The sequence below is a fragment of the Schistocerca gregaria genome, chromosome 5, assembly GCF_023897955.1.
Source record: "Schistocerca gregaria isolate iqSchGreg1 chromosome 5, iqSchGreg1.2, whole genome shotgun sequence".
In the NCBI taxonomy this organism is placed as follows: Eukaryota; Metazoa; Arthropoda; class Insecta; order Orthoptera; family Acrididae; genus Schistocerca; species Schistocerca gregaria.
The window spans coordinates 275,028,904-275,053,594 of record NC_064924.1 but is presented as its reverse complement, the minus strand read 5'-3'; the positions used below and the strand labels follow the sequence as shown (position 1 = coordinate 275,053,594).

Genomic DNA, 24,691 nt, shown 5'->3' with positions numbered 1-24,691 from the left:
GGAAATTTCCATGAAATTGCACAGATAAAGTGAATTGTACTTCATTTGTCAAAGGTAGAATTGATGAAAAATCACAAAGTTTGGTTTTAGGGAAATCCAATCTTCTTCACACAATGAGGTCAGGCTCCTCAGTATCCGAAGGCCTGAATGCACCACCGTTGGTGACTAGAGATTGGATGCTCCCTGGGGTAGTGACATCTGCATTGTTGCTTGTCATCGCGTGTGAACCACTAAAGGAATTTACTAGGGGTGAAGGCTGAAAGCCTTTGGTCCACCTGAAAGGTAGACACATCACCTCCATCTTAGAAAGGCATAACAACTCATCGCAGCATACCATCTACCACACAATCTGTACAACAAGAAGTGCATTTTGAAGAATGCTAAGATCTGCAATTACAGAACTGCATCAGACCACATTTTCCGTACACCGCAGAGATTCTCTTGATGAACAGAAAAGGCTGATGGCTGACATGGAGAAAGCCGAAAGACATATTCACGGAAAATTCACTGCCCGAGATTGCTCCCAGATAGATCCTTCCGATTGAAGTGTAATTCTGACCTGTATCAACAGTCAGAATCAACAAAGACCAGTATATGACATAGGAGGCTCAAGTTATATGTGCACTTACAACGAATGAAAAATAATGGGTTTACCAAGAAGATCGCTTCATTGGTTAAAAGCTACAAGATGGGAAGCCTGTGGCTTAATGAAGTACTAAAGGCCTTGGATTCAGCTGAGCTCTCTGATTTTCAGGTAGATGATGTTTGAAATTTTTTGCTATGCTAGCGTCTTGGACCCCACCACCTAGAGTCCCTAAATGTCGGAAGCCCCCTTTCACAGGAGAGGAAGGAGAAATTATCAGCAGGGCTTAAGAGATATCGAGAACGGAAGAGAGCCTCAAAGAAGAACCAGTTATAAGTGCTCCTTAGTGCGCTTAAATCAATAAAAGTAATGAAGTTTGGTAGAAAAATGTAAAAAATTGAATTTATCATGGAAATAAAACTAGAAAGGTTGTCTTTTTGACCATTTTCGCTGTTCTAGTGATAACGTTGATAGTGATTAACAAAGAAACTCAAGACTTTCCATGCTTTGGCATGTGTCGAAGTTTGCTAATGCATAAGGCAAGCATGCTCCCAATGGTCTTAAAACAAAGTAAGTGTGAATAATGTAGTCAATAACCAAAGGCAAGTATTACGTTTGGCAACACAACATTCAACATAGGTGAATGGAGTGTCACCGTGTATTGGCACAATGACTAACAACTCTCTCAAAACTATCAATTAGTCATAGAAGGCTCAATCTTGAATTCTTTTTCATTTCCACAATGTAGTGTACCAACTGAAGTATTGGAGCAGTAAAAGTGCTGGCTGGAGGAGCGAATAACCTACTTCTCTAACTTCTTTGCTTGCTGCCTCCACTGTTGATTCTCACAAGCAGTCACTCAGTAAAATTTGGAAGATTCATTGAAACAGCATGTTTACTTTAGCACTCGCATTCCAACCTCTGTAGTCCTACAATATCATACTGAAGCGAAGCAGCAACAAGAACTACATTGTTTAGCATGAGTGAGGTAGTAGATGTGCAAGTCAAGTATATTTTGCTATATTAACCATTGTATCGACAAATGTCCCTTTGGTAACAGTTACTTCTCTGATGCTACCTGGACAAAATGACACTGTGATGAAAGTGTGCAATTACACACACACACACACACACACACACACACACACACACACACTTTTCAGTTACAGACACAGGCTGCAGGGAAAGCTTCTTCTCTAAAGCAATAGATAGGATATGAGCCCCTCTGTGTCTTTGTCTTCGGTGGGGACGTATCTCATCGTTTCTTCTGAACAGTTGTAGCTGGCTCCTACCAATTTAATTGTTGAAATGTCAGTCACAAAGTTATTTCAATCAACATGTAAATAAATGCTATTTATCTCTTATTGGTAGCTTTATATTTACTCAAATACTTTGGTATATTTCAAAGCAGACAGCTACCTGCATGTGCAAGAAGAGGATTATTTACTATACGCTACTTTTGGGCATGCTGGTTTATATCAGACAGAGCTACATACCATGCAGTTAAGGATTGGATAAATAATTAAACAAATTTCTGGGTGCTGAAATGGCCATCAAAAGTCTTGCTAGATCAACAAGTTAGTAGACATGCTAGAAAGCAGCTGCACAGTGACAATATTTTGTTTGAATCCCACTTTGTGTTACTGCACTTGTTTCCGTTACATATAGTAATAGTTCAAAGAGATCAGTATTATTATTAGAATATTTTTAGTCATCAAAAGAACACAGCATTTGCTTTCTTCACAATGTATGTCATAAAAGGCATTTCACTAAACTGACCATAATGAAATGGGCAACAATTTTTCATTTCTTCCAGTATTTCCCAGATAGCCTTATATCATTTCAAAGATAATGATAAGTACATAACACAGAGTCCAAGTCTGTCTTCACACCAAGTTTCGCCTCTGCCCATATGTTTTTGATGGGCGAAAGCCTGGTGCAGGTTGAATACTCACATGACCTATAGTTAACTGAAGAATATTACCACTGTACAATAGCATAGAGCTCAAAATGGGACTAAGTATGGGAGACAGTTAGAGAAACATCCGTTCTTTAAGTATCTTGAGAGTTGAGCTTTGTTGGCGATTCTAGAGTACAGTGACAGACTGATTAAGCGCCCCCTCCCCCCTATTATGCAACACTGTTTGCTTGGAAGTAAAGAAACCATTATGCACACAATATGCAATATTCCATTAGGTTGTGGTTGACAACAAAGTGCTGAAAGACACCATATAACTCATCAGTTTCAATCGGACACTGTCCACAAAGCAGCTATTTGTGAGCACTATGTAACCAATATAACGATTATGACATTATATAATCATGTACATTTTAACTGCCAAAGCATTGAGGCCACCGCAGGAATATGGAGGTTTTGGTGAGGGTGCTCTGCAATGGCATGCTTTCGGAAGCCAAGCTGTTGAGTCCATTTTTTGTCAAAATTTTGTCCAAAACATAGAATCAACAACTCAGACAAATACCCAAAAGCACACCATTAGTCTTTCCAAGGAAACTTAAGAGAGGATATTCTTGTTATTAAGTTGGACGACATTGTATCAAACTATCACATTCCAATCTAGCCTAGACCTCAGTGGTTGTTACTCCACACCCTTCATTTAAAAATGTATCTTTTTGTTGGGATACAAGGAATGTCATCACTAACTCTCTACCAGATTGCTACCTTTCAACCTAACCTAGATCTCGAGCTACACTACAGTTCGGTCTACCAATACAATCTTTAAAAAATAAAGTAGTGTGTAAATAAATGGCGGAAAGCAGTATATCAATCACAAACTTCACATCACAGCCATTGATAGCATACCTGCTGCCAAGAGATATTGCTGCCTTCTTCGAAATATTTGTAATGATCACTGTGTAAGCACTATATATCATGTGTCCACATGTTACAGCAGGTGTAGTGTGCTACTGGTTTGCAACTGCTCTGCCCTTCTCACAGTGCTCTACGTAGCAGTCTTCAGGCTATTAGCGTCATTTTACTCTGGGCAGCAATGACATTGTGTGTTGTCCATGTGCCATGTATTTTCATAAGTGTTTGATCTGTTGCCCACAAAATCTGTACACTTCATTGAAGTAAGTTTCCTGCTGATGCAACATTCAACTCTTTTAATAATGAATAACACTTTCCACTATTGGAATGGTACTGACAAACCAGGTTTGCATTAATCCCTGATTCCGACTGCATAGGTGCAATCTTTTTCCACAAGGCACGGTCTGTCTGGAGGTGAGTTTAACTATCTTGCTGGAGGACTTTCATGTTAGAAATGCAAATTTTGATCTTGAAAACAAGGCGCTTTATCATCTTTAGACATAAGAAAATTGACATAGTCATTCATATCAAAAGGAAAATTCAGTTGAGAAAACTTGTAAATTGAGACAAATTTACTGGCAATACTTACCTTATCAGATGAAATACGTAGTACTGCCTTAAGATATACAAAAAATAAGTGACAGCACTATACTAGCATTCAGATCGCTTAGTTGCTTCCTCAAGGAGGAGAGAAAGACAGGCTTAAGAAGGTTAAAAATGAAGGGCAGGTCACTCATACCCCTGTATTAGAAAATCATAATGTTATCACTTTTACTTTTTTATATGTCTATCAGGAGTGCTAAATATTTTGTTTCTGGAAGGTAAATACTGGCCCACAATTCTCTCTCCTGTTTCCATTCAGTAGACAAGAAAAAAATTTAAGTTGTTTGTATAACATAATTGAAGAATAACAGTACTTTTAAATTTCTCATCATGTTTCAAAATATCTGTTGCAGGTTCACAGAGCTGCTAAAGGATGCTGAAAATTCTTCAGAATATGAATGCAATGAACAACATGGTAATTATTTCTTTGCCTATGAAAAACTTTTAATCTTGGTGTCAATTACATTAATTTGAAGTCTTTGCTCTTTGATGGTCGAACTTAAAACATTTCCAAGCAAAAACATTATGTTATTGGTAGTGCATAAAAGTGAATGTAGAAAGATCCACACAGAAACAAGTGTGCGTAAGTAAGAGATAGTAAACAAGAAAGGAAAAGTAACAAGAAAGCACTTACAAGAACACAATGAGCTGCACATATTATAAGTAAGAGGTACACAAGGCAGCAGTAGCAGGTGTAAACAAACACTCATGAATGGAACAAGAAGCAGCTAATGCATTTGTGAGGAAGCTGCTAGAAGAGTTTGAAAGAAGAACCTGACATTACTAATGCCAGCAATGGTTAAATTTTTGTTTTGGAATAGGGAATAAATGATCTGGTGTAGGCTCTTTCAAAATTATAAAGTTGTTTTGTATTTTTATAATGATGCAAAAATTTAAACAAATGACAAATTTATTGTTATCCACATCTGTACAAGAGTTTGTTACAGAACTCTGGAAAGGGATTTGTGTATGCATGACTATATATTTGATATAAATAATGAATTAGGATAACAGCTTTGCAAGTAACCTGATTTCTTGTATCCTGCCTTTTTAGAAATTTGACTTTTCAGATTTTTTGGTGTATTTTAGTCCCAGGCAAATTTCTATCAGCAGCATGAGGAACAATATGGAGTTCGAACAGGTTTTAAGACAACTGTGTGTCAGTTTAGAAGTGCCAAAAAATTAAAACACTGCCAATCCAGACAAAAATGTACTGATATATTAACAGAGGCTACACACTGATAAGTTAGAACATTATGATCAGACTTACTAGTATATTGTGGAATATATCTAGCTAGGTTCCATGGTAGGGTATGCAGTATTGCAAGAGAGTAGGGTTCCTATAATATGTTAGAAGCAAAATCAGGACATTTTCAAAATAATATAGAGAATTTCTAAGACAAGTGAGTAAAAATCAGGACATAGTTATGGTTTTTTGTGACAACACTGTACCTTAGTGGAGCTTGTTGCCAATGGTCAATGTCAGTATTGAAACTAGCAATAATATTCATCAGTATAACAACATACTACCCCGTAATCACCCTAATGGCAACACAGCAAGGACTGATGTATGCAGCTGTAAATATCATACACTAATTTCTCAGTGATACAAGGAATTTAATAGAAAATACAATTAACTTCAAACACAAAATAAAAAAATGTTTGTCACACCCACTTCCATACACATGCGTGCCCACAGTCTCCGGCTGCCAAGGCCAGACTGTGAGCAGCGGCACATGATGGGAGAAGCAACCAGATGTTGCAGGTGAGTAGAATACTGGGTAGAGATAGCAGAGTACAGGTGGGTGACATTAAAGTGCTGCTTGTGGGAGCATACAGGGATGTGGTAGGGAGATGGTAGGGCAGCTAGGTGCAATCTGGCAGTTAGGTGGAGGTTGGGGGGGGGGGGGGGGGGAGGGGGGAGGAGGCAGCTGAGAAGGAGAGAAGTAAAACAAATGCAGGTGTGCTAATAGAATAGAGGGCTGTGTAGCTCTGGAATAGGAATAGGGAAGGGCAATGACTAGTCCTCATCGTTACAGCCACGACACAGTTGCCTCTCCCATCATAAGTTGTTGCTCACAACCAGAGACTGTGTGTGTGTGTGTGTGTGTGTGTGTGTGTGTGTGTCATGGAGGCCTTTTTGGCCGAAAGCTTACTTGCTGACAGTCTTCGTGTTGTGCCTGTCTGCTGCTCAGCATCTCCTCTATATGGTGAGTAGCAACTATCCTTTTCATAACACTGTCATTATTCCACCCTGGATTTTCCATTGTTCATTTAAGACCTCAGTTACAGTTGCTCTCTTATTTTCAGTAAGGCAAATACTGTTGGTGAAGATACGTATCAAGCTTGAAAAGGACTAGAAAAAATGGCAAGGGAGAGATCATTTTAGAAGAAATATTCTTTTGAATGAGACGCTTCTCAAGGGGCAGCAAGTAATATTCTGAAGCTTGAATAACATCAGTAACAGATCTGAACACTGACAAAATAGAAAACCATCTGCTTCTCCTGTGACTGAGATATCTCCTTCATTGTGTTTAGTAAAGTCACAAAATAAATATGGAAACGTTGATGGATTTATCCAATCACCAGTTTATTTTGATGTGCAGCAGTCAGCCACTGTCCGGACAGAATCATGCACAATTGGAGAGAGGCATCATACATGTGTTAGTTTAGTTGTGCTCCTTCCTTGAAATGTATGATAAAAATTTGCTTAAATTTTGCTTCTATTTCTTCTGTAATTAGTATTTGTGCTACTACTGGACTTTATCAGGACATCTAAGACATAGGAAGTAGAACATTCTGAACTTACATCATCACAGTCACAAACTCCATTACCCAAATTTGAACCTTTTTTTGGATTCTGTAATGTTACAAGAAAAGGAAACAATTTCAAACATACATGGCTGGAAGAATTGCTCATTAATGAAAGGATTGTGATTATTTAAGGGCCTTAATTAGTTTTTCTGCAGCAGTTAGTGCACTTACAGTTGTGGTAATTGATAATTAATGTTGTTTTCAATTGCGAGCATGAAAACTGACTCAGTAGTGCTCCGATTACTACAGTGGTGTAATTCCCCTCTCCCTTTGAAGTATGTAGATATTCTTGAAAGCTTGGGAATTGTGTCTAATACTGACACATGACTAACATTTACCTTCTCCATCAGTAAGTCAACCAAAATGTGACGGTCTTAAAGCACAATGACTTTGACTTTGGGCCAGTCTCTGGTTTCTTGTTGAGAGTTAAGTTTTTGGCTTATCTTTGGGCTCCTTGTTCACATTTGAAAATGACTGTTACGTAACTGGAATTTTGTGCTATGGAGTGAGGTCAGCCACGGTGTGCAAAACTGCACTCCTGCACAATGCGCTGCATTCTTGTGGTCTGAGGATTGGCCTGTCTCAGCGATACTTGGTGCATCTTGGCCTTACTAGGTCCTTCTTTGAACTGCTCAATATAACACAACATATTGTTTAGCAGTGCAATGTGACACTTTCTTTCAGCATTTTTTGGCCGGTGTGACTCTTTTCAGTTCTACAAAAGGAGACAGTTTAGCAACTTAACTTCGCAATCCTTAAAAAATGAATGGGAATCAAAGAGGAGAAAGTTAAGAATTCTCAGTACCTCTTATGTAGTCATATAATACATGGATATCACAAATTTGCAATGAGTCTGCTTTACACCACCACACAGCAAGAATTTAAAGATTTTGTTGACAATGAAAGAGCCAAAAATTACAGTAATTGACATACACAATTTTTATGGGGTTAATTATCCTGTACTTTGTGCTAAATTTGCTGGTATGAAACATACAATAGAATTGCAGGTGTGAATAATAAATTATGTCATCATAAACATTATTACATTGTCAGTTGCAATAGTTTTTGATGGAACTGAAGAAGAGTATTGAATCTTTATGTATTACTGTACAGTAATGTTTGTTACGTTAAGGAACAGTTTTTCAATTTAATACCTGCTATTGTTTAATTCTGATGGGGAAAAGGAAATAAAGTACGAAAGTTAAAAGATCCAGAGTGGATTACAGAACTTACATTTTAAAATGAGTTGACTGCAGACATTACGAGGCAAGAAGCAACTCGATTCCGATTTCAAGGAGAAAGTGAGTGCATTTAAAAGGAGAATTACATTTTGGAAGACACAATGTCTTACAAAAAACATTGTCAATTTCACTAAGCTCACACTAGTTTGGCAGTATTGCCACGAGCAGCACGAGACTTTTAATTTATTTTGTACCTAAAATGTAACTCAAGACTATGATTTTCATTTTTTATTTCTTCCCACTGTCAGAAACTATTCTTAGGTGTGAGATATAACTGTGCTAGTAATTTTAGATGTAATGTATTTGGAACAACTTTTTACACTTTTGTACTAATTGCACTGTTTGTATTAACACTCTTTATACTGTACAAAATTGTTGAGGCTTGCCCAGCCGCATTGATGATTGTCAGCTGACTTCTGTCTTGGGTTCTTCAGCCAATGTTGAACAAATAAATAAGTACATAAAAAATTACAGTTTGACTGCATGAGAGGCTGTCATTGTCAAAAATTCACACTCCTTAAGGCATTGGTGTTGGTGAAGCATCAGGAAAATAGTTAAAACAAACATCAGCCAAAGAAGCAGAGACAAAAGCCAACAGACATTAAGTCCTTTAAACTGTATTGATTGTGTTTTTTGCCAGATTTAATTTTAGCCATTTAAATGAAACAGATTGTCTAAGTTGTCGAAGGTATTTGACATCGAAGGAAATTTGATTTGTGGTTTCATTTCCAATGAATATTACTCTGTTTGTAATAAACATGCAGCTGATATAAAACAATCAAACTTTCCCTGCTTAACACATCATAACATGGAAGCTAATTGCTGTACGAATACCAATCACAGTGCCACCATCCAGTTCCAACTATGGCCACCAGGTGCCGTGATGTATCATCATCATTCATAGTCTCTCTCACCTGACCAATCGCAGTGCACCTATTGACATGTCAACATGAGCTTGGACAAAAGGAGCAGTGCATTTTGATTATTGCACATCGAGATTATTGCCAGCTGAAAGGATCTTCTTCCATCTGCTGTTCGGAGCATGATGAAGTACACTCCTGGAAATGGAAAAAAGAACACATTGACACCGGTGTGTCAGACCCACCATACTTGCTCTGGACACTGCGAGAGGGCTGTACAAGCAATGATCACACGCACGGCACAGCGGACACACCAGGAACCGCGGTGTTGGCCGTCGAATGGCGCTAGCTGCGCAGCATTTGTGCACCGCCGCCGTGAGTGTCAGCCAGTTTGCCGTGGCATACGGAGCTCCATCGCAGTCTTTAACACTGGTAGCATGCCGCGACAGCGTGGACGTGAACCGTATGTGCAGTTGACGGACTTTGAGCGAGGGCGTATAGTGGGCATGCGGGAGGCCGGGTGGACGTGCCGCCGAATTGCTCAACACGTGGGGCGTGAGGTCTCCACAGTACATCGATGTTGTCGCCAGTGGTCGGCGGAAGGTGCACGTGCCCGTCGACCTGGGACCGGACCGCAGCGACGCACGGATGCACGCCAAGACCGTAGGATCCTACGCAGTGCCGTAGGGGACCGCACCGCCACTTCCCAGCAAATTAGGGACACTGTTGCTCCTGGGGTATCAGCGAGGACCATTCGCAGCCGTCTCAATGAAGCTGGGCTACGGTCCCGCACACTGTTAGGCCTTCTTCCGCTCACGCCCCGTCGTCGTGCAGCCCGCCTCCAGTGGTGTCGCGACGGGCGTGAATGGAGGGACGAATGGAGACGTGTAGTCTTCAGCGATGAGAGTCGCTTCTGCCTTGGTGCCAATGATGGTCGTATGCGTGTTTGGCGCCGTGCAGGTGAGCGCCACAATCAGGACTGCATACGACCGAGGCACACAGGGCCAACACCTGGCATCATGGTGTGGGGAGCGATCTCCTACACTGTCCGTACACCTCTGGTGATCGTCGAGGGGACACTGAATAGTGCACGGTACATCCAAACCGTCATCGAACCCATCGTTCTACCATTCCTAGACCGGCAAGGGAACTTGCTGTTCCAACAGGACAATGCACGTCTGCATGTATCCCGTGCCACCCAACGTGCTCTAGAAGGTGTAAGTCAACTACCCTGGCCAGCAAGATCTCCGGATCTGTCCCCCATTGAGCATGTTTGGGACTGGATGAAGCGTCGTCTCACGCGGTCTGCACGAACGCTGGTCCAACTGAGGCGCCAGGTGGAAATGGCATGGCAAGCCGTTTCACAGAACTACATCCAGAATCTGTACGATCGTCTCCATGGGAGAATAGCAACCTGCATTGCTGCGAAAGGTGGATATACACTGTACTAGTGCCGACATTGTGCATGCTCTGTTGCCTGTGTCTATGTGCCTGTGGTTCTGTCAGTGTGATCATGTGATGTATCTGACCCCAGGAATGTGTCAATAAAGTTTCCCCTTCCTGGGACAATGAATTCACGGTGTTCTTATTTCAATTTCCAGGAGTGTAGTTCAAATCCACTGCAGAACTGGGCGTTGCTCTGGGAAGAGGCCACCAACCCATTTATGATCTCGCTGCTGCTATGGCAGACAACGCTGTGTACAATTCCCGATCGACAGGCAGTGTGTGTGCTGTGTCACAACAGTTGAACATCCCATGGTCCGCTTCATGGAGGTTGCTTCAAACCATTCTCAAATGGTATCCTTACAAGGTCCATATCATACAGCAGCTTGCACTGGAGGATACTCGACGACTTGTTGACTTTTCTCTTCTGTCTCGCCAGGATTGAAGTTGATGAGAGCTCGGCCGGGACCATCATATGGACAGACAGCCAGCTCATTTTTATTTGACAGGTGAGGTGAACACACAGCTATGCCGAGTGTAGGGATCTTCACCTCCGGTCACTGTACATGAAGTTCCTCTGTATGGTGAACATGTCACTGTATGATACGGCTTCATGGCTGTGTTCCCATCCTTGGCCCATTCTTTTTTGAACAGTTTGGCACTAAAGGACCAAAGACATGTATTGTGACTGGCCAGTGTTACTGCGATATGCTTCGCCAGCATGCCATACCCGCCCTACAGGAGAGAGAGAGAGAGAGAGAGAGAGAGAGAGAGAGAGAGATTGAACTCAACAGTTTTAATGTGAGATGGGGCCCCACCACATGCACATTGCTTGTGAAGTTCAGCTGCTTCTTCGAAAAACATTTGGAAATGATTGAATTGTGAGCCGATCATTTCCAAATGCTCGGCCAGCACGGTCACCTGATCTCATCCTTGCAATTTCTGGTTGTGGGGTACCTGAAAGACAGGGTTTACCAGGGGAACATTCACACATGTACTAATCTGAAGAACAGCGTATCGAGAGAAGTAGCCAGCATGCCTACGGACATTCTTCGACCTGCTGTGCAAAATGCAATCCTGTGCTGTCAGACTCTTCTGGGCACTGATGGGCTCCATATTGAGCCCCTTTTGTAGCAGTAATGGTACCGGTATGTAGTGGTATGATGTAAAACAGCAGCACATTAAAAGTGTTTCAATTGAACTTATTCTGCATTCTCTCTCTTCCCCATGTCCTTGACATTAATGCTACCAAGTCTGGTACTCATACGGTAATTAGTTTTCGTGTTATGACGTGTTAAATAGAGTAAGTTTAATTATAACCACCCGGGATTTTTGACATATTGGCTTCATCTTTTAATTATACTGCATTGTTCTGTGGCTGTCTTACTATGGTAAATGTTAATTTCTTTTCAGGCTATGAGAATATCAGACAATATGCTGCATCAAAAGAAATATGGGTTTCTTAGCTTTCCATTGCAACATCACCATCATCACATTAGGAGGAATCTGGTTTCTGCTCCTGCAGCACTTCCTCATCTGCCGGTTCCTGCTTTGCAGCAAACAATGGAAAAGTACCTGAGGTATGGCAGACAGCTTCATAAAAGTGTGTAATACATTATGGATGCATTGATTTATGTGTGCAATGAGTAGGATTGGTTTTGATCTTACCTCAGAAATCAATTGTTACTTTCTGTGCCATTAGGCTGTATAATTTCAATAGTTTACTCTATTTCGATTGTCCCTTTATAAATGTAGTGAAGGTTGAGGTTGTTACTTAATTAGCAAAATATTAAATTTTGGTTCATCCATACATACTGGTAATAAATGACACTTCTTGAGAAGCAGATTTCATCTTCAGGATATGTATTAAAAGCTTAACAAATGTTGGATGCTAAAATGTCAGATTATACAGTCTGTATCTTGCATTAAAATCAGTTCTCTTCGTGCCCCACCAACTCTGCCAGATCCATTCGCCTGTCTCTTCGTACGAAACATCAGATTCAAGTGTCGCAGTTGCCTCTCTCCCCTCCCATCTCCACTCACCCCACAAAATCTTGGTTGTGGTAACACACCTGTTGCATAACCTGATGTCTAGAAGACATTGGAAGGTGACAATTTGGTTGTGAGATGGTAAAGCCAATGATTGTGAGTACAAAAGAATTGTAAAATAACAAATTTATCTGTAGTCCGGCCAGAAGTCTGCATTTATTCCATATTTAACACACTTTTCATTGTAAATTACTTAATCTATGTAGTATGGAAAAAATAGATTGCTAGTTATCACATTGAGGAGCTACTGAGTTGCAGATAGGCACAATGAAAAAGGCTGATGAAATATTTAAGCTTTCAGAGAAAGTCCTTCCAAAATAGAAAATACACACACGTTTTCACAAGCACAACTCCCCCCCACCCCCACCCCCCTCACCCCCACCCCCCCCTCACCCCCACCCACCCACCCTCTGTCCGCCAGTGGCCACGTGTATGAGAGTTGAGTGTATGTGAATATGTGTGTATTTTCTTTTCCAGAAGAATTTTGTCAGGAAGCTTAAAAAGGTATTTTAGCAGTCTGTTTCATGGTGCCTATCTGCGACTCTACACTGTGGACATTCTCTTCTTTAAACTTTGTTAGATTCACAAAAGCTGTATTACATAGTAGACAAATTTATGGTCAGTACATGTTATGTACATATATTGTACCACTAAGTGGTGGCCACTGTGTAACTCCTGGCCAGTGTTCTCTCTTCCCTTCTAGCAAAATTCTGATATCACAGGCCCCATGACACATTTACTGCAGGTCCCCTGACAAACCTAAAGTGCAATTCCTCAATACACTGAAACTACTAACTGTTATTGCACCATCAATACATACATCTTTTACATATTGTTGGTCTATAGATTATCAATGTGTTAAAAGATGTCTTGATATTTATTGAAGCATTTTTACAAAACTTTTTTAAGAAGGTATTCGAACCACTTATAATGGTGTCATTTAAAATGTTCTCACATTTTCTACTATGCAAAAGGATTTTCAAACTGATCCAAGCTTAAAATTTTTAAAAGAGAACGTCAAACTAAACCCATAGTTAAGGAATAATGTAACCTTTAAGAGAGAAATACATTGGGAAAAGGTACACAAACTCACAGTAAATAACCAGAGGCTCTGTTGATTCTGTGATCATGGCTACAAGTTTTTGCTCCTGCCTTGTATGGTGGTGAAAGATTCCAGTTGATATGTGCACTGTACCGGGGAGGCAAGCGATAGTTTGTGATCCTTTCAAGAATTCTCTCCAGTCATTACATGGAGAGTGAAATCAGATCATGTACAAAGTAAAGACACTTTGATTTTTAACAGTAAATGGAGAAAACATCTCCAACCCAGTCCCTGAATTGCCCATCCTCCAGGAAAGCTATCACACTCAAATTACACATGGAACTGAGAGTTGGATGAAACCCTAAGTAGAAAGCTGCAAAATATTTAATGAGGCAGGGTACAGATATTGAAAACACAGCCTAGACATCAAAGCATGGGAAGTACTCAATGCAATTGACAAAAATGTGTATAGAGTCAGATACCGAGTCTGATTCCGAGGTTCTCTGGTTTTGATTATCGAGCCAATGCGAACACAAATTAATCAGTGGTTATTTTTACTACCCACGTGATTCTGTGGCAACAGTTGTAGAAGTGTTTACAGAAAGTCTGTGCTCAGTATTGCGGAGGTACCTTTATCATGCAGTATTAGTTGGAGGTGACTTGAACCTATGAATTATAGACTGGGGTGTCTGTGGGTTTACAGCAGGCAGTAAGGACCAACAGTCATGCAAAATAGTTTAGATTGCTTAGTGTGGAAGCTGTCTTGAGCAATTAGTTCAACACGTATCCAGTGGAAATATTTTAAATCCCGCTGCTAACAATAAGAGGGTTAGAAGAATTCCTCTGCTGGAATGAGCAACAGATAAGCAGTTGTTAGCATCCTCCTTAAACACTGAGAGGACATCATTTAGTTCCAGCATGGTAATTGTAGAGGAATTGTGGGCAAGTTTTAAACTGACTATCTTACTGTAGAGGGGCATGTGCTGAGTAAGTGGATTAATCTTTTTACTGCTACACACATCCTTCCCACAAACCATGCCAAGTGCTGTGTCATTATCGCCTGTGCTGGTAGCCATCTGTGTGGGGCCATTTCATGTGTGCTGAATTCCCCGGGCGGACCTCCTAATGCTGTGCTACATATTTGGAGCATAGCTTGCAAGCTAAATGCTGTAAAATCCATGCATGCACTCTGTCCCATTCTGTGCTCTTGGTACATACTAACACGATAGAAATGAAGGTGGTTGTATTTGTCGCAGTAGGCAAGAAACTCAGATCCACCAAGAGAAAAATTGAGGCTGTATGTGAGACTGTTGGGCAAGACTCAGTATCAGGGGTGGGCATAAAATGACTGGATTCGTCTATCGCCCACCAGATCACCTAATGTAACCGAAAACTTTAGATAAAATCTGAGTTTTCTTGTACGTAAGTTCTCCACTCATACTGTAATCGTGTCCGAAAGAACAGACACCACGCTTCCATATAATTGATTCACCTAGATAGGCAATAGATCCACCTTCTTCAATGTGGATGCAAAAGTACGTCTGACCTCCAATGGGAATCTCCAAGTAGTGAGCATGGATGAAATGGTCAGGGACAGCAGACAGATGGTACTTGGGAATGTAGGATGGCTGTGAGGTATGCGGAGAGGGTCTGTGGAGTTGTGGTAACACTGTGTCCCAGATAACACGGTGGTTAATGCATTTGCCTGTTAAGCAGAAGATCCCAGAGTTCGAATGTCTGTCCTGTACACATTATCACTCGTCACCGATGATTCTGTGTAACGTCCCAATGCAGCTGAAATCAGTCATCCCTGTACTTTCCTTACTCCCCACCCCTCTTTCAATTTACATATGTACAAGGTCTGATCAAAAAAATTCTGGAACTTTGTCTACAAATTTTTTCTATGATTACCCTTTACTTATTGTGCATGGGCTGTTTCGAAATAATCTCCTCCACAATTGATACACCGCTCCCAATGCTGTTTCCCCTTATGGAAGCAGACTTGGTGTGCTTCTAGCTGGATCATGTGAAGTGCCGCCTGTGAATTTTCTTTTATTTCATCTATTGTTGCAAATCCCCATCCTTTCAATGGGTTTTCAACTTTAGAAATTAAAATAAAAAAGGTCTCTGTGGGTCAGGTCTGGAGAGTACAGAGGATGAGACAGCACAGTGATTTCGTTTTTTGTCGATAGTCTAGAACCAACAGGGATGAATATACGGGGGCATTATAATGATGCAAGAGCCCTGAATTGTCTCACCACATTTTGGGCCTTTTCCTTCTCACAATTTCTCACAGGCATCGCAACGTGTCCTGATAGTTCCATCACTTAAGTTTTTCCTTGTGGCACAAATCTATGATGAACTGATCCTCCAGAGTCAAAGAAAACTATCACCATGGATTTGATATTAAATCTGACCTTATATGCCCAATTTGGTCTTCGAGAACCTTTCCCAATCCATTGTGAATATTGAACCTTGGCCTCAACATCATATAATTAAAGAAAGACTCACACGGAATAAAACAATCTACGAAAGTAGCGGTTTGAGTAATACCTGGAATGTATGTGTTTTTTAGTATAAGTCTGTGAATCGATGGGTAATAAACCTCCTGTACCTGAACTAGGTGCTAAAAGCGACAGTCGAATGAGAGTGTGTTCACAGACAATAAACAATAAAGATAAACCTGTTACTGAGACGCAAACGAACATTTGCTGCATTAGGAACAAAGTATTACAATTAGAACATTTTTGCAGTATTGAAAACGTTGATGATGTTTGTCTCTCAGAACATTGACTGACAGAAGATCAAGTACAATATTTTGTTCCTCAAGGATATCTGCACATTATGTGTAGAAGTGAAAGAAATAATGGAGGTGTCCTTATATTTGTTAAAGATAGTATAATGTTTACTAAAATAGATGTTAGCTCTTACTGTGCAGAACTAGATGGAGAATTTAGCTGTATAAGACTAAATGTAGAGAATACTATAATTGTTAGCTTATATAGATCACCAGGAGATGTAAATACATTTTTCGAAATATTTGAGCTGCTTATGTAGGAAAATACTAAAATCTAACATAAAACTAATTATCTGTGGCGATTTCAACATTGAAATGGCCAACAGTGATGAACATGTTACTAGAACGTTTTTTAATGTCTTAAGATTACTAAATTTACAATGTACAAATTACACACCAACGCGGGATAAGGCGTGCTTAGATAATATTATAGTAAATTTTTCTAGAGATATGTATGATGTCAGACTTGCCAGTGGAGCCCTAGCTGATCATGAACCATTGATTTTAACATTCTCCTGTGATCAGTTGCCTAAATCATACAAATCAGTGAGAATCAAGTCTAATGCCACAGGGGTAAGAGGGCAGAAAGATGAATATATTAATTTATTTATTGACAGAATATCTGATGTTAACTGGGACTTTGTATACAACACACAACCTGGGAAGGGTGCTGGTGAAATGGTGTTTAACAACTTCCTGGAAATACTCATAGTTATGGTACTCTTGCTCACCATTAATCAAAAGTAGCCCTAAGCATAAACAGAAAAACTAACAGCTAAAATTGTATACAGATGAGCTAGCTCTCACTTGGAAGGAGATGCTCAGACTGTACAGAATATATGAAAATTCTTGTAAACCAGGACCTGAACTTAATAATACTTCTTATAGAGCTTATCTAAAATGTAAAAAAATCTACGAAGACAAACATGTGAACATTGCATTGAAAGTGCTCCCAACAAATGTAAAGCAGCATGGGATATCAGCAACCAATATAATTCACAAACCCATACACAAGATGCGTTGCTGGTCCCAGAAGAAGTAAATAATTATTTCCTAACCTCAGTGAGCGAGCTGAAAAACAAAATCAAGCAAAATGGCACTTGTGCACTAGATCATCTTGGTGCTGTGCCCCATAGGATGTATACTTTCCACTGGAACGTTGTCACCCCAGAGGATATTGTAAAAGCTGTGCCAAGGTTCACCAACCCCAAAAAGTATGGACTGTTATTGGTTTTCTAACTATGTAATGAAAAAAAAAAAAATACGTCTTATCTGTCAACCTTTTTCTTTCATTTTTAATATGTGTTTAGAATCTGGAGTTTTCACAGATGCACTCAAAACTGCTAAAGTGATACCAGTCTTTAAAAAGGGAGATAAGCATCTGCCCCAAAACTATCGACTAGTTTCTATTGTCCCAATTTTCTCTAAAGTTTTTGAATATGTAATGTACAGTCAACTAAATAACTATTTTGATAAGCATGATCTCCTCTCCAACTGACAGTTTGCATATCAACATGGTAGAAATACCACTACTGCTGTCACTGAAGTTGTTAACCAGGTGTTAACTGCATTCGAAAATAAGGATCTAGTATCAGTCCTACTTTGTGATCTTAGCAAAGCCCTCAACTGCATACCATCTAACACCCTACTTGCAAAACTGGAATTTTATGTCATACACAAACCATCTTTGGATGTAATCGAATCATACTTAAGTAACAGGAGACAGTTTGTATCAATTAAAAATAGATGTTCCTCACTGGAGGAAGTTCGGACTGGAGTGCCTCAGGGCTCAGTTCTAGGTCCTTTACTGTTCATCATTGCAATTAATGACAACATTACCATGTAGGAGCAAATTCAATTGTGTGTTATGCAGATGATACAACATTGCTTAATACACACCATGACACAACAGAACTGCATCAGGCAAAACAGGAAAAAACTAAAACTAGTAATGGATTGGTTTTCTTCTGATGAACTCCTGTGTAATCCTGATAAAACACAAGAACTAATTCTGGGTTTAACTACAGCTGTTGAAAGCAAATCAGTAAAATTGTTAGGATTCCAAATTGATTCAAAATTAAACTGGGAGGAACACATTAGCCATATCTGCAAGAGAATAGCAAGAGTGTGTTATCTCATCTGGAGACTGACAGATGTAGTCACTGATGAGTATCTAAAGATATAAGATAACAGAAGTTATAAGATAACAGAGTATTTTGAAATAATCATTGACATTAGTATATAAGAATATGCCTAAAAGAAAAGGAATTAAATTGTAAAAACTTTATTGTAAAGTTATTCCGCTATAAGTGGTCAGTGGTGAATAAACTGAATACTGGAGAAAAAAAAAAAAAAATCAACCCACTTCTCATCACCAGTTAAGATACTCTTAAGGAGCATCTTTTTCTCATTTGCGCGATCCAAAAGCTTTTCACAGATTGCGAGGTGAAGGTCTCTCTGGTCTTGACTCATGAGCCGTGTGACGAACTTGAAGGCAATATGATGGATTCCAAGATGCTGTGTTAGGATTTCATGACATTATCCAACTCAAATGTTACATTCTTCTGCAATCTCTTGGACAGGCAGTCTTAGAGTGGCATACACAGTTTCGTTGACATTCCTGACGTGGGCATTATCGGTAGACGTTGAAGGGTGTCCTAAACCAGGGTTATCTTTAACTTCCATGCCGCCATTTTCAAACCATGTGAACCATTCGTAACACCGAGTATGGCTTGAGCCCTAATCCCCATATGCTCCCTGGTTAATTTGGTGTGCGTCTGTAAAGATTTTCTTGAGTTTCACGTAAAATTTAATGCAGGCTTGTTGCTCCTCTAACACTGCAATTTCGAAATTCGTGAACTGTGCGACACAGCATTCTACTTGATACAGCACTGAACTAACAGACATACAACAATGAAACTTGTTGCTGTTACACAGTTAACACAGGCATGTGAAGAGATGCCAGCCACATTTTGCCTCAATAAATCATTGACGCGAAATTACGAATGTACCGGAATTTTTTGAGCAGACTTCAAATAGTATGTAGATATCTGTAAATAGTTTTAAGACATTAGTGCAAGTGAGATACAAAGGCTAACTACATTCTTACTGTTTAAATAAAGAGATTATGCTTGCCACTTCTTCCTCTTCTAGTGCAGTGATGAAACAATCTGCATAAAGATAACTAACAATTGTGCGCTATACTGAAAACTGCTACACACCACAGTCTCAATTTCCAAGTGCAACAATGTGTGTTTTGAATCTGCTTGACAACACACAAGGTCTAAACAGCAAAACTCATACATAAAATAAAAGCTTGCATAAAAAGAGAAATATACTGTTTCCATCCAAATTTACCAGTGCCTCTCATATTTCCCCATCTTATGGTACTTATTTAATAGACAAAGAAATATAAAGTCTTATTTGCATCATTAATGCTCCATTGTGTTTTTAATTACATCATTTATTTTAAAATAAATAATGACGTAATGATGAACCTTTGTTGCTATATGTTAAATGTGCAGACTGAAAGGTTAACTATTATTGCAACAGTGAAAGAACAGAAAGTTGCCCTCATTGTTCATCACTGGCATTAATATTCAAAATGGTGGCATCCACAATAGAAAAGGTGTATTGTGTCATAGAATATGCCAAACCATCATCAATAATCTTTGTTCAAAGACATTTTCAGACCAAGTTTGATAAAGTGGCACCACACCATCACAAACTGCTAGATGAGCTAAGCAGTTCAGGGAGACAGAACACACATTCAAGAAGAAAAGAACAGGACAGCAATCCATTAAGAATGAAGTGGTGGAAAACATTTGTATGATTTATGAAAAAAGCCCCAGAAAATAAATGCATTTTGCCAGCAAATAAGTGAATGCATTGCTATTGACAATGTGGCATTTATTGCACAGGCATCTGCTGTTCAAGGCTTATAGAATTCAGATCTCAAAGGTGCTATAAAACCAGCTGATAAACCAAAGCAAATATAATTACACATTGATTTTCAAGCAGGGATAGAAGTGGATGGTTTCGCAGACTGACTTATGCTCACTATCAAAGCCAAATTTCACTCAAGTGGCAAAGTGAACAAGCATAATTTGAGAATATGAGGTACACAAAATGCACAGTCCTCTTTGGAACACGACGATGATTCTTTGAAACCTAATGTTTGCTGCATCCTAACCAACTGCAGAATCTGAAGTCATTTGACTTCATTTTGCAGCTGCACAGAGCCGCACCACAATGCCATGACCTTGTATGTAAGCACCTCAGCAAACATCTTCCACATTGCTGGATTGGCCACACTGGGTCGAATGATGTGCTATTCATTTTGTGACCTCTCATGTTGCGTGACCCTGTATCAATGCATTCTTTGGTTTGGATATGTGTGAAGGACGTGGTTTATGCACCCCCGTTTCCAGAGTACTTCAGTAACTGAGACATCAGATAGTCAGAGCAGTTACTCCATTGACCAGGCAGTGTTGGAATGGGTTTGGCAGGAAACGCTGAACCAGATAGACACCTGCTGTGTCACAAATTGTCCCCACATGGAACCTGTGAGAGTTGATCTTTCAGTGTATATGTGTGTTTCTGAAATAGTCATTATAGTGGGCACAGGAATAGTTTCTTTTCGTCCCATTCATTTTGAATAACTCTGTATTTTTGTTAGTTACGCTGAATGAAATAGTTACCTATATGTGATCAGATGTAATAATTCAGATATTAGTTAGTATCGAGAGCTTTATTAAACATTGGTATTGATTACTAGAGTAATGAAAATTTACTTATACCCCAGATATATTTCAAGTAGACTGTGTGCTGTAAATTTAACTGCATATATGCATATATGTATTGTGTTATAGCAGGACATGCATATATGTATTGTGTTATAGCAGGACAGCCATAGAAAATGTAGCACTGCCAATATGTCAGATGATTATTATGGATTTAACTATTTTAGATTGTGGTCTTTCATTTTATTTATTGTGTGTCTTATGTATTTGTATATAAATTTAATAGAAAGAAACTTCCACATGGGAAAAATATATTAAAAACAAAGATTCCAAGACTTACCAAGCGGGAAAGCGCCGGTAGATAGGCACAATGAATAAAACACAAACACACACACAGAATTTGAGCTAATCAGCTCCAGTCCTGAATCCCTGGACCATTACACCAACAACCTGAAAACAGCTTTCACATCCTGCAACTACCCTCCCGACCTGGTGCAGAAGCAGATAACCAGAGCCACTTCCTCATCCCCTCAAACCCAGAACCTCTCACAGAAGTACCTCAAAAGTGCCCCACTTGTGACAGGATACTTCCCGGGACTGGATCAGACTCTGAATGTGGCTCTCCAGCAGGGATACGACTTCCTAAAATCCTGCCCCGAAATGAGATCCATCCTTCATGAAATCCTCCCTACTCCACCAAGAGTGTCTTTCCGCCGTCCAACTAACATTCGTAACCTCTTGGTTCATCCCTATGAAATCCCCAAAGCACCTTCCCTACCCTCTGGCTCCTACCCTTGCAACCGCTCCCGGTGTAAAACCTGTCCTATGCACCCTACCACCACCACCACCTACTCCAGTCCTGTAGCCCGGAAGGTGTACACGATCAAAGGCAGATCCACGTGTGAAAGCACCCACGTGATTTACCAACTGACCTGCCTACACTGTGACGCTTGTTATGTGGGAATGACCAGCAACAAACTGTCCATTCGCATGAATGGACACAGGCAGACAGTGTTTGTTGGTAATGAGAATCACTCTCTGGCTAAACATGCCTTGGTGCACAGCCAGCACATCTTGGCACAGTGTTACACCGTCCGAGTTATCTGGATACTTCCCACCAACACCTACCTATCCGAACTTAGGAGATGGGAACTTGCCCTTCAATATATCCTCTCTTCTCGTTATCCACCAGGCCTCAATCTCCGCTAATTTCAAGTTGCCGCCAGTCATACCTCACCTGTCATTCAACATCATCTTTGCCTCCACACTTCTGCCTTGACTTATATCTCTGCCCATACTCTTTGCCTTTAAATATGTCTGCTTGTGTCTGTGGACGTGTGGATGGGTGTGTGTGTGGGTGTGGGTGTGTGTGGGGGGGGGGGGGGGGGGGGGGGCGCGCGAGCATATACCTATCCTTTTTTTCCCCCTAAGGTAAGTCTTTCTGCTCCCGGGATTGGAATGACTCCTTACCCTCACCCTTAAAACACATCCTTTCACCTTTCCTTTTCCTTCCCTCTTTCCTGACGAAGCAGCCCCCGGTTGCGAAAGCTCAAATTCTGTGTGTGTGTTTGTGTTTTATTCATTGTGCCTGTCTACCGGCGCTTTCCCACTTGGTAAGTCTTGGAATCTTTGTTTTTAATGTATATAAATTTAAATGCTTCAATGAGTTGAGCCAGAACATAGAGACTAATTGTTACATTTGTTGCATTCTTTAGGTCAGTGAAGCCATTAATAACAGCAGAAGAATATTCTGTCACAGAAGACCTTGTTAAAAACTTTGTTGCAAAAGGAGGAATAGGAGAGAAACTCCAAAACCTATTACTACAGAAAGCAAAATCAACAGAAAATTGGGTAAGTATCTGTTTGGTTTAGAATTTTAACCATATTTCTTAATTTTTGTTAATTTTTTTCACATTTTTTCCCCCAGTTCATTGTTGCAATATATGTGTGACAGGTAAGTAGTAATGAGTTATGAAACAATGCTAGCAACATTTTATTCTGTAGTCAAGGAGAACTTTTTGTGACGAGTGCGTAAAGCTGTAACATGCTCTTTGTACACTCCTGGAAATGGAAAAAAGAACACATTGACACCGGTGTGTCAGACCCACCATACTTGCTCCGGACACTGCGAGAGGGCTGTACAAGCAATGATCACACGCACTGCACAGCGGACACACCAGGAACCGCGGTGTTGGCCGTCGAATGGCGCTAGCTGCGCAGCATTTGTGCACCGCCGCCGTCAGTGTCAGCCAGTTTGCGGTGGCATACGGAGCTCCATCGCAGTCTTTAACACTGGTAGCATGCCGCGACAGCGTGGACGTGAACCGTATGTGCAGTTGACGGACTTTGAGCGAGGGCGTATAGAGGGCATGCGGGAGGCAGGGTGGACGTACCGCCGAATTGCTCAACACGTGGGGCGTGAGGTCTCCACAGTACATCGATGTTGTCGCCAGTGGTCGGCGGAAGGTGCACGTGCCCGTCGACCTGGGACCGGACCGCAGCGACGCACGGATGCACGCCAAGACCATAGGATCCTACGCAGTGCCGTAGGGGACCGCACCGCCACTTCCCAGCAAATTAGGGACACTGTTGCTCCTGGGGTATCGGCGAGGACCATTAGCAACCGTCTCCATGAAGCTGGGCTACGGTCCCGCACACCGTTAGGCCGTCTTCCGCTCACGCCCCAACATCGTGCAGCCCGCCTCCAGTGGTGTCGCGGCAGGCGTGAATGGAGGGACGAATGGAGACGTCTCGTCTTCAGCGATGAGAGTCGCTTCTGCCTTGGTGCCAATGATGGTCGTATGCGTGTTTGGTGCCGTGCAGGTGAGCGCCACAATCAGGACTGCATACGACCGAGGCACACAGGGCCAACACCCGGCATCATGGTGTGGGGAGCGATCTCCTACACTGGCCGTACACCTCTGGTGATCGTCGAGGGGACACTGAATAGTGCACGGTACATCCAAACCGTCATCGAACCCATCGTTCTACCATTCCTAGACCGGCAAGGGAACTTGCTGTTCCAACAGGACAATGCACGTCCGCATGTATCCCGTGCCACCCAACGTGCTCTAGAAGGTGTAAGTCAACTACCCTGGCCAGCAAGATCTCCGGATCTGTCCCCCATTGAGCATGTTTGGGACTGGATGAAGCGTCGTCTCAAGCGGTCTGCACGTCGAGCACGAACGCTGGTCCAACTGAGGCGCCAGGTGGAAATGTCATGGCAAGCCGTTCCACAGGACTACATCCAGCATCTCTACGATCGTCTCCATGGGAGAATAGCAGCCTGCATTGCTGCGAAAGGTGGATATACACTGTACTAGTGCCGACATTGTGCATGCTCTGTTGCCTGTGTCTATGTGCCTGTGGTTCTGTCAGTGTGATCATGTGATGTATCTGACCCTAGGAATGTGTCAATAAAGTTTCCCCTTCCTGGGACAATGAATTCACGGTGTTCTTATTTCAATTTCCAGGAGTGTATTATACAGTGTAAATATACCTATAGGAGGAAAAGTAATGTTTAGTCAAAACATGTTCAGTCTCTAAAGTTACAGTTGTTGTTTTATTTGAGCAACCAGGTCCGCACTATATTACACCATCTTCAGGTCCGATGTATAGGAAGAATCCCAACTCTAGTCCAGTCAAAATAAGGGCCAGCATTCAGTGACTGGTATCCGTAGATTTCTACTT

The 24,691-nt window shown here is 40.9% G+C and overlaps 1 protein-coding gene across 4 annotated transcripts in view; it reads left to right on the top strand.

The window, feature by feature from the left end:
• LOC126272593 (carnitine O-acetyltransferase-like) overlaps positions 1-24,691 on the top strand; it is a 98,869-nt gene that overhangs the window by 5,266 nt on the left and 68,912 nt on the right. For all 4 annotated transcript variants that reach the window (XM_049975525.1, XM_049975523.1, XM_049975524.1 and 1 more), the window contains exons 2-4: positions 4,367-4,428; positions 11,785-11,951; positions 22,717-22,852. In XM_049975525.1, coding sequence (XP_049831482.1) covers positions 4,387-4,428; positions 11,785-11,951; positions 22,717-22,852 — 345 coding nt within the window. In that variant the 5' untranslated portion in view covers positions 4,367-4,386. The remainder of the gene's footprint in view (positions 1-4,366; positions 4,429-11,784; positions 11,952-22,716; positions 22,853-24,691) is intronic.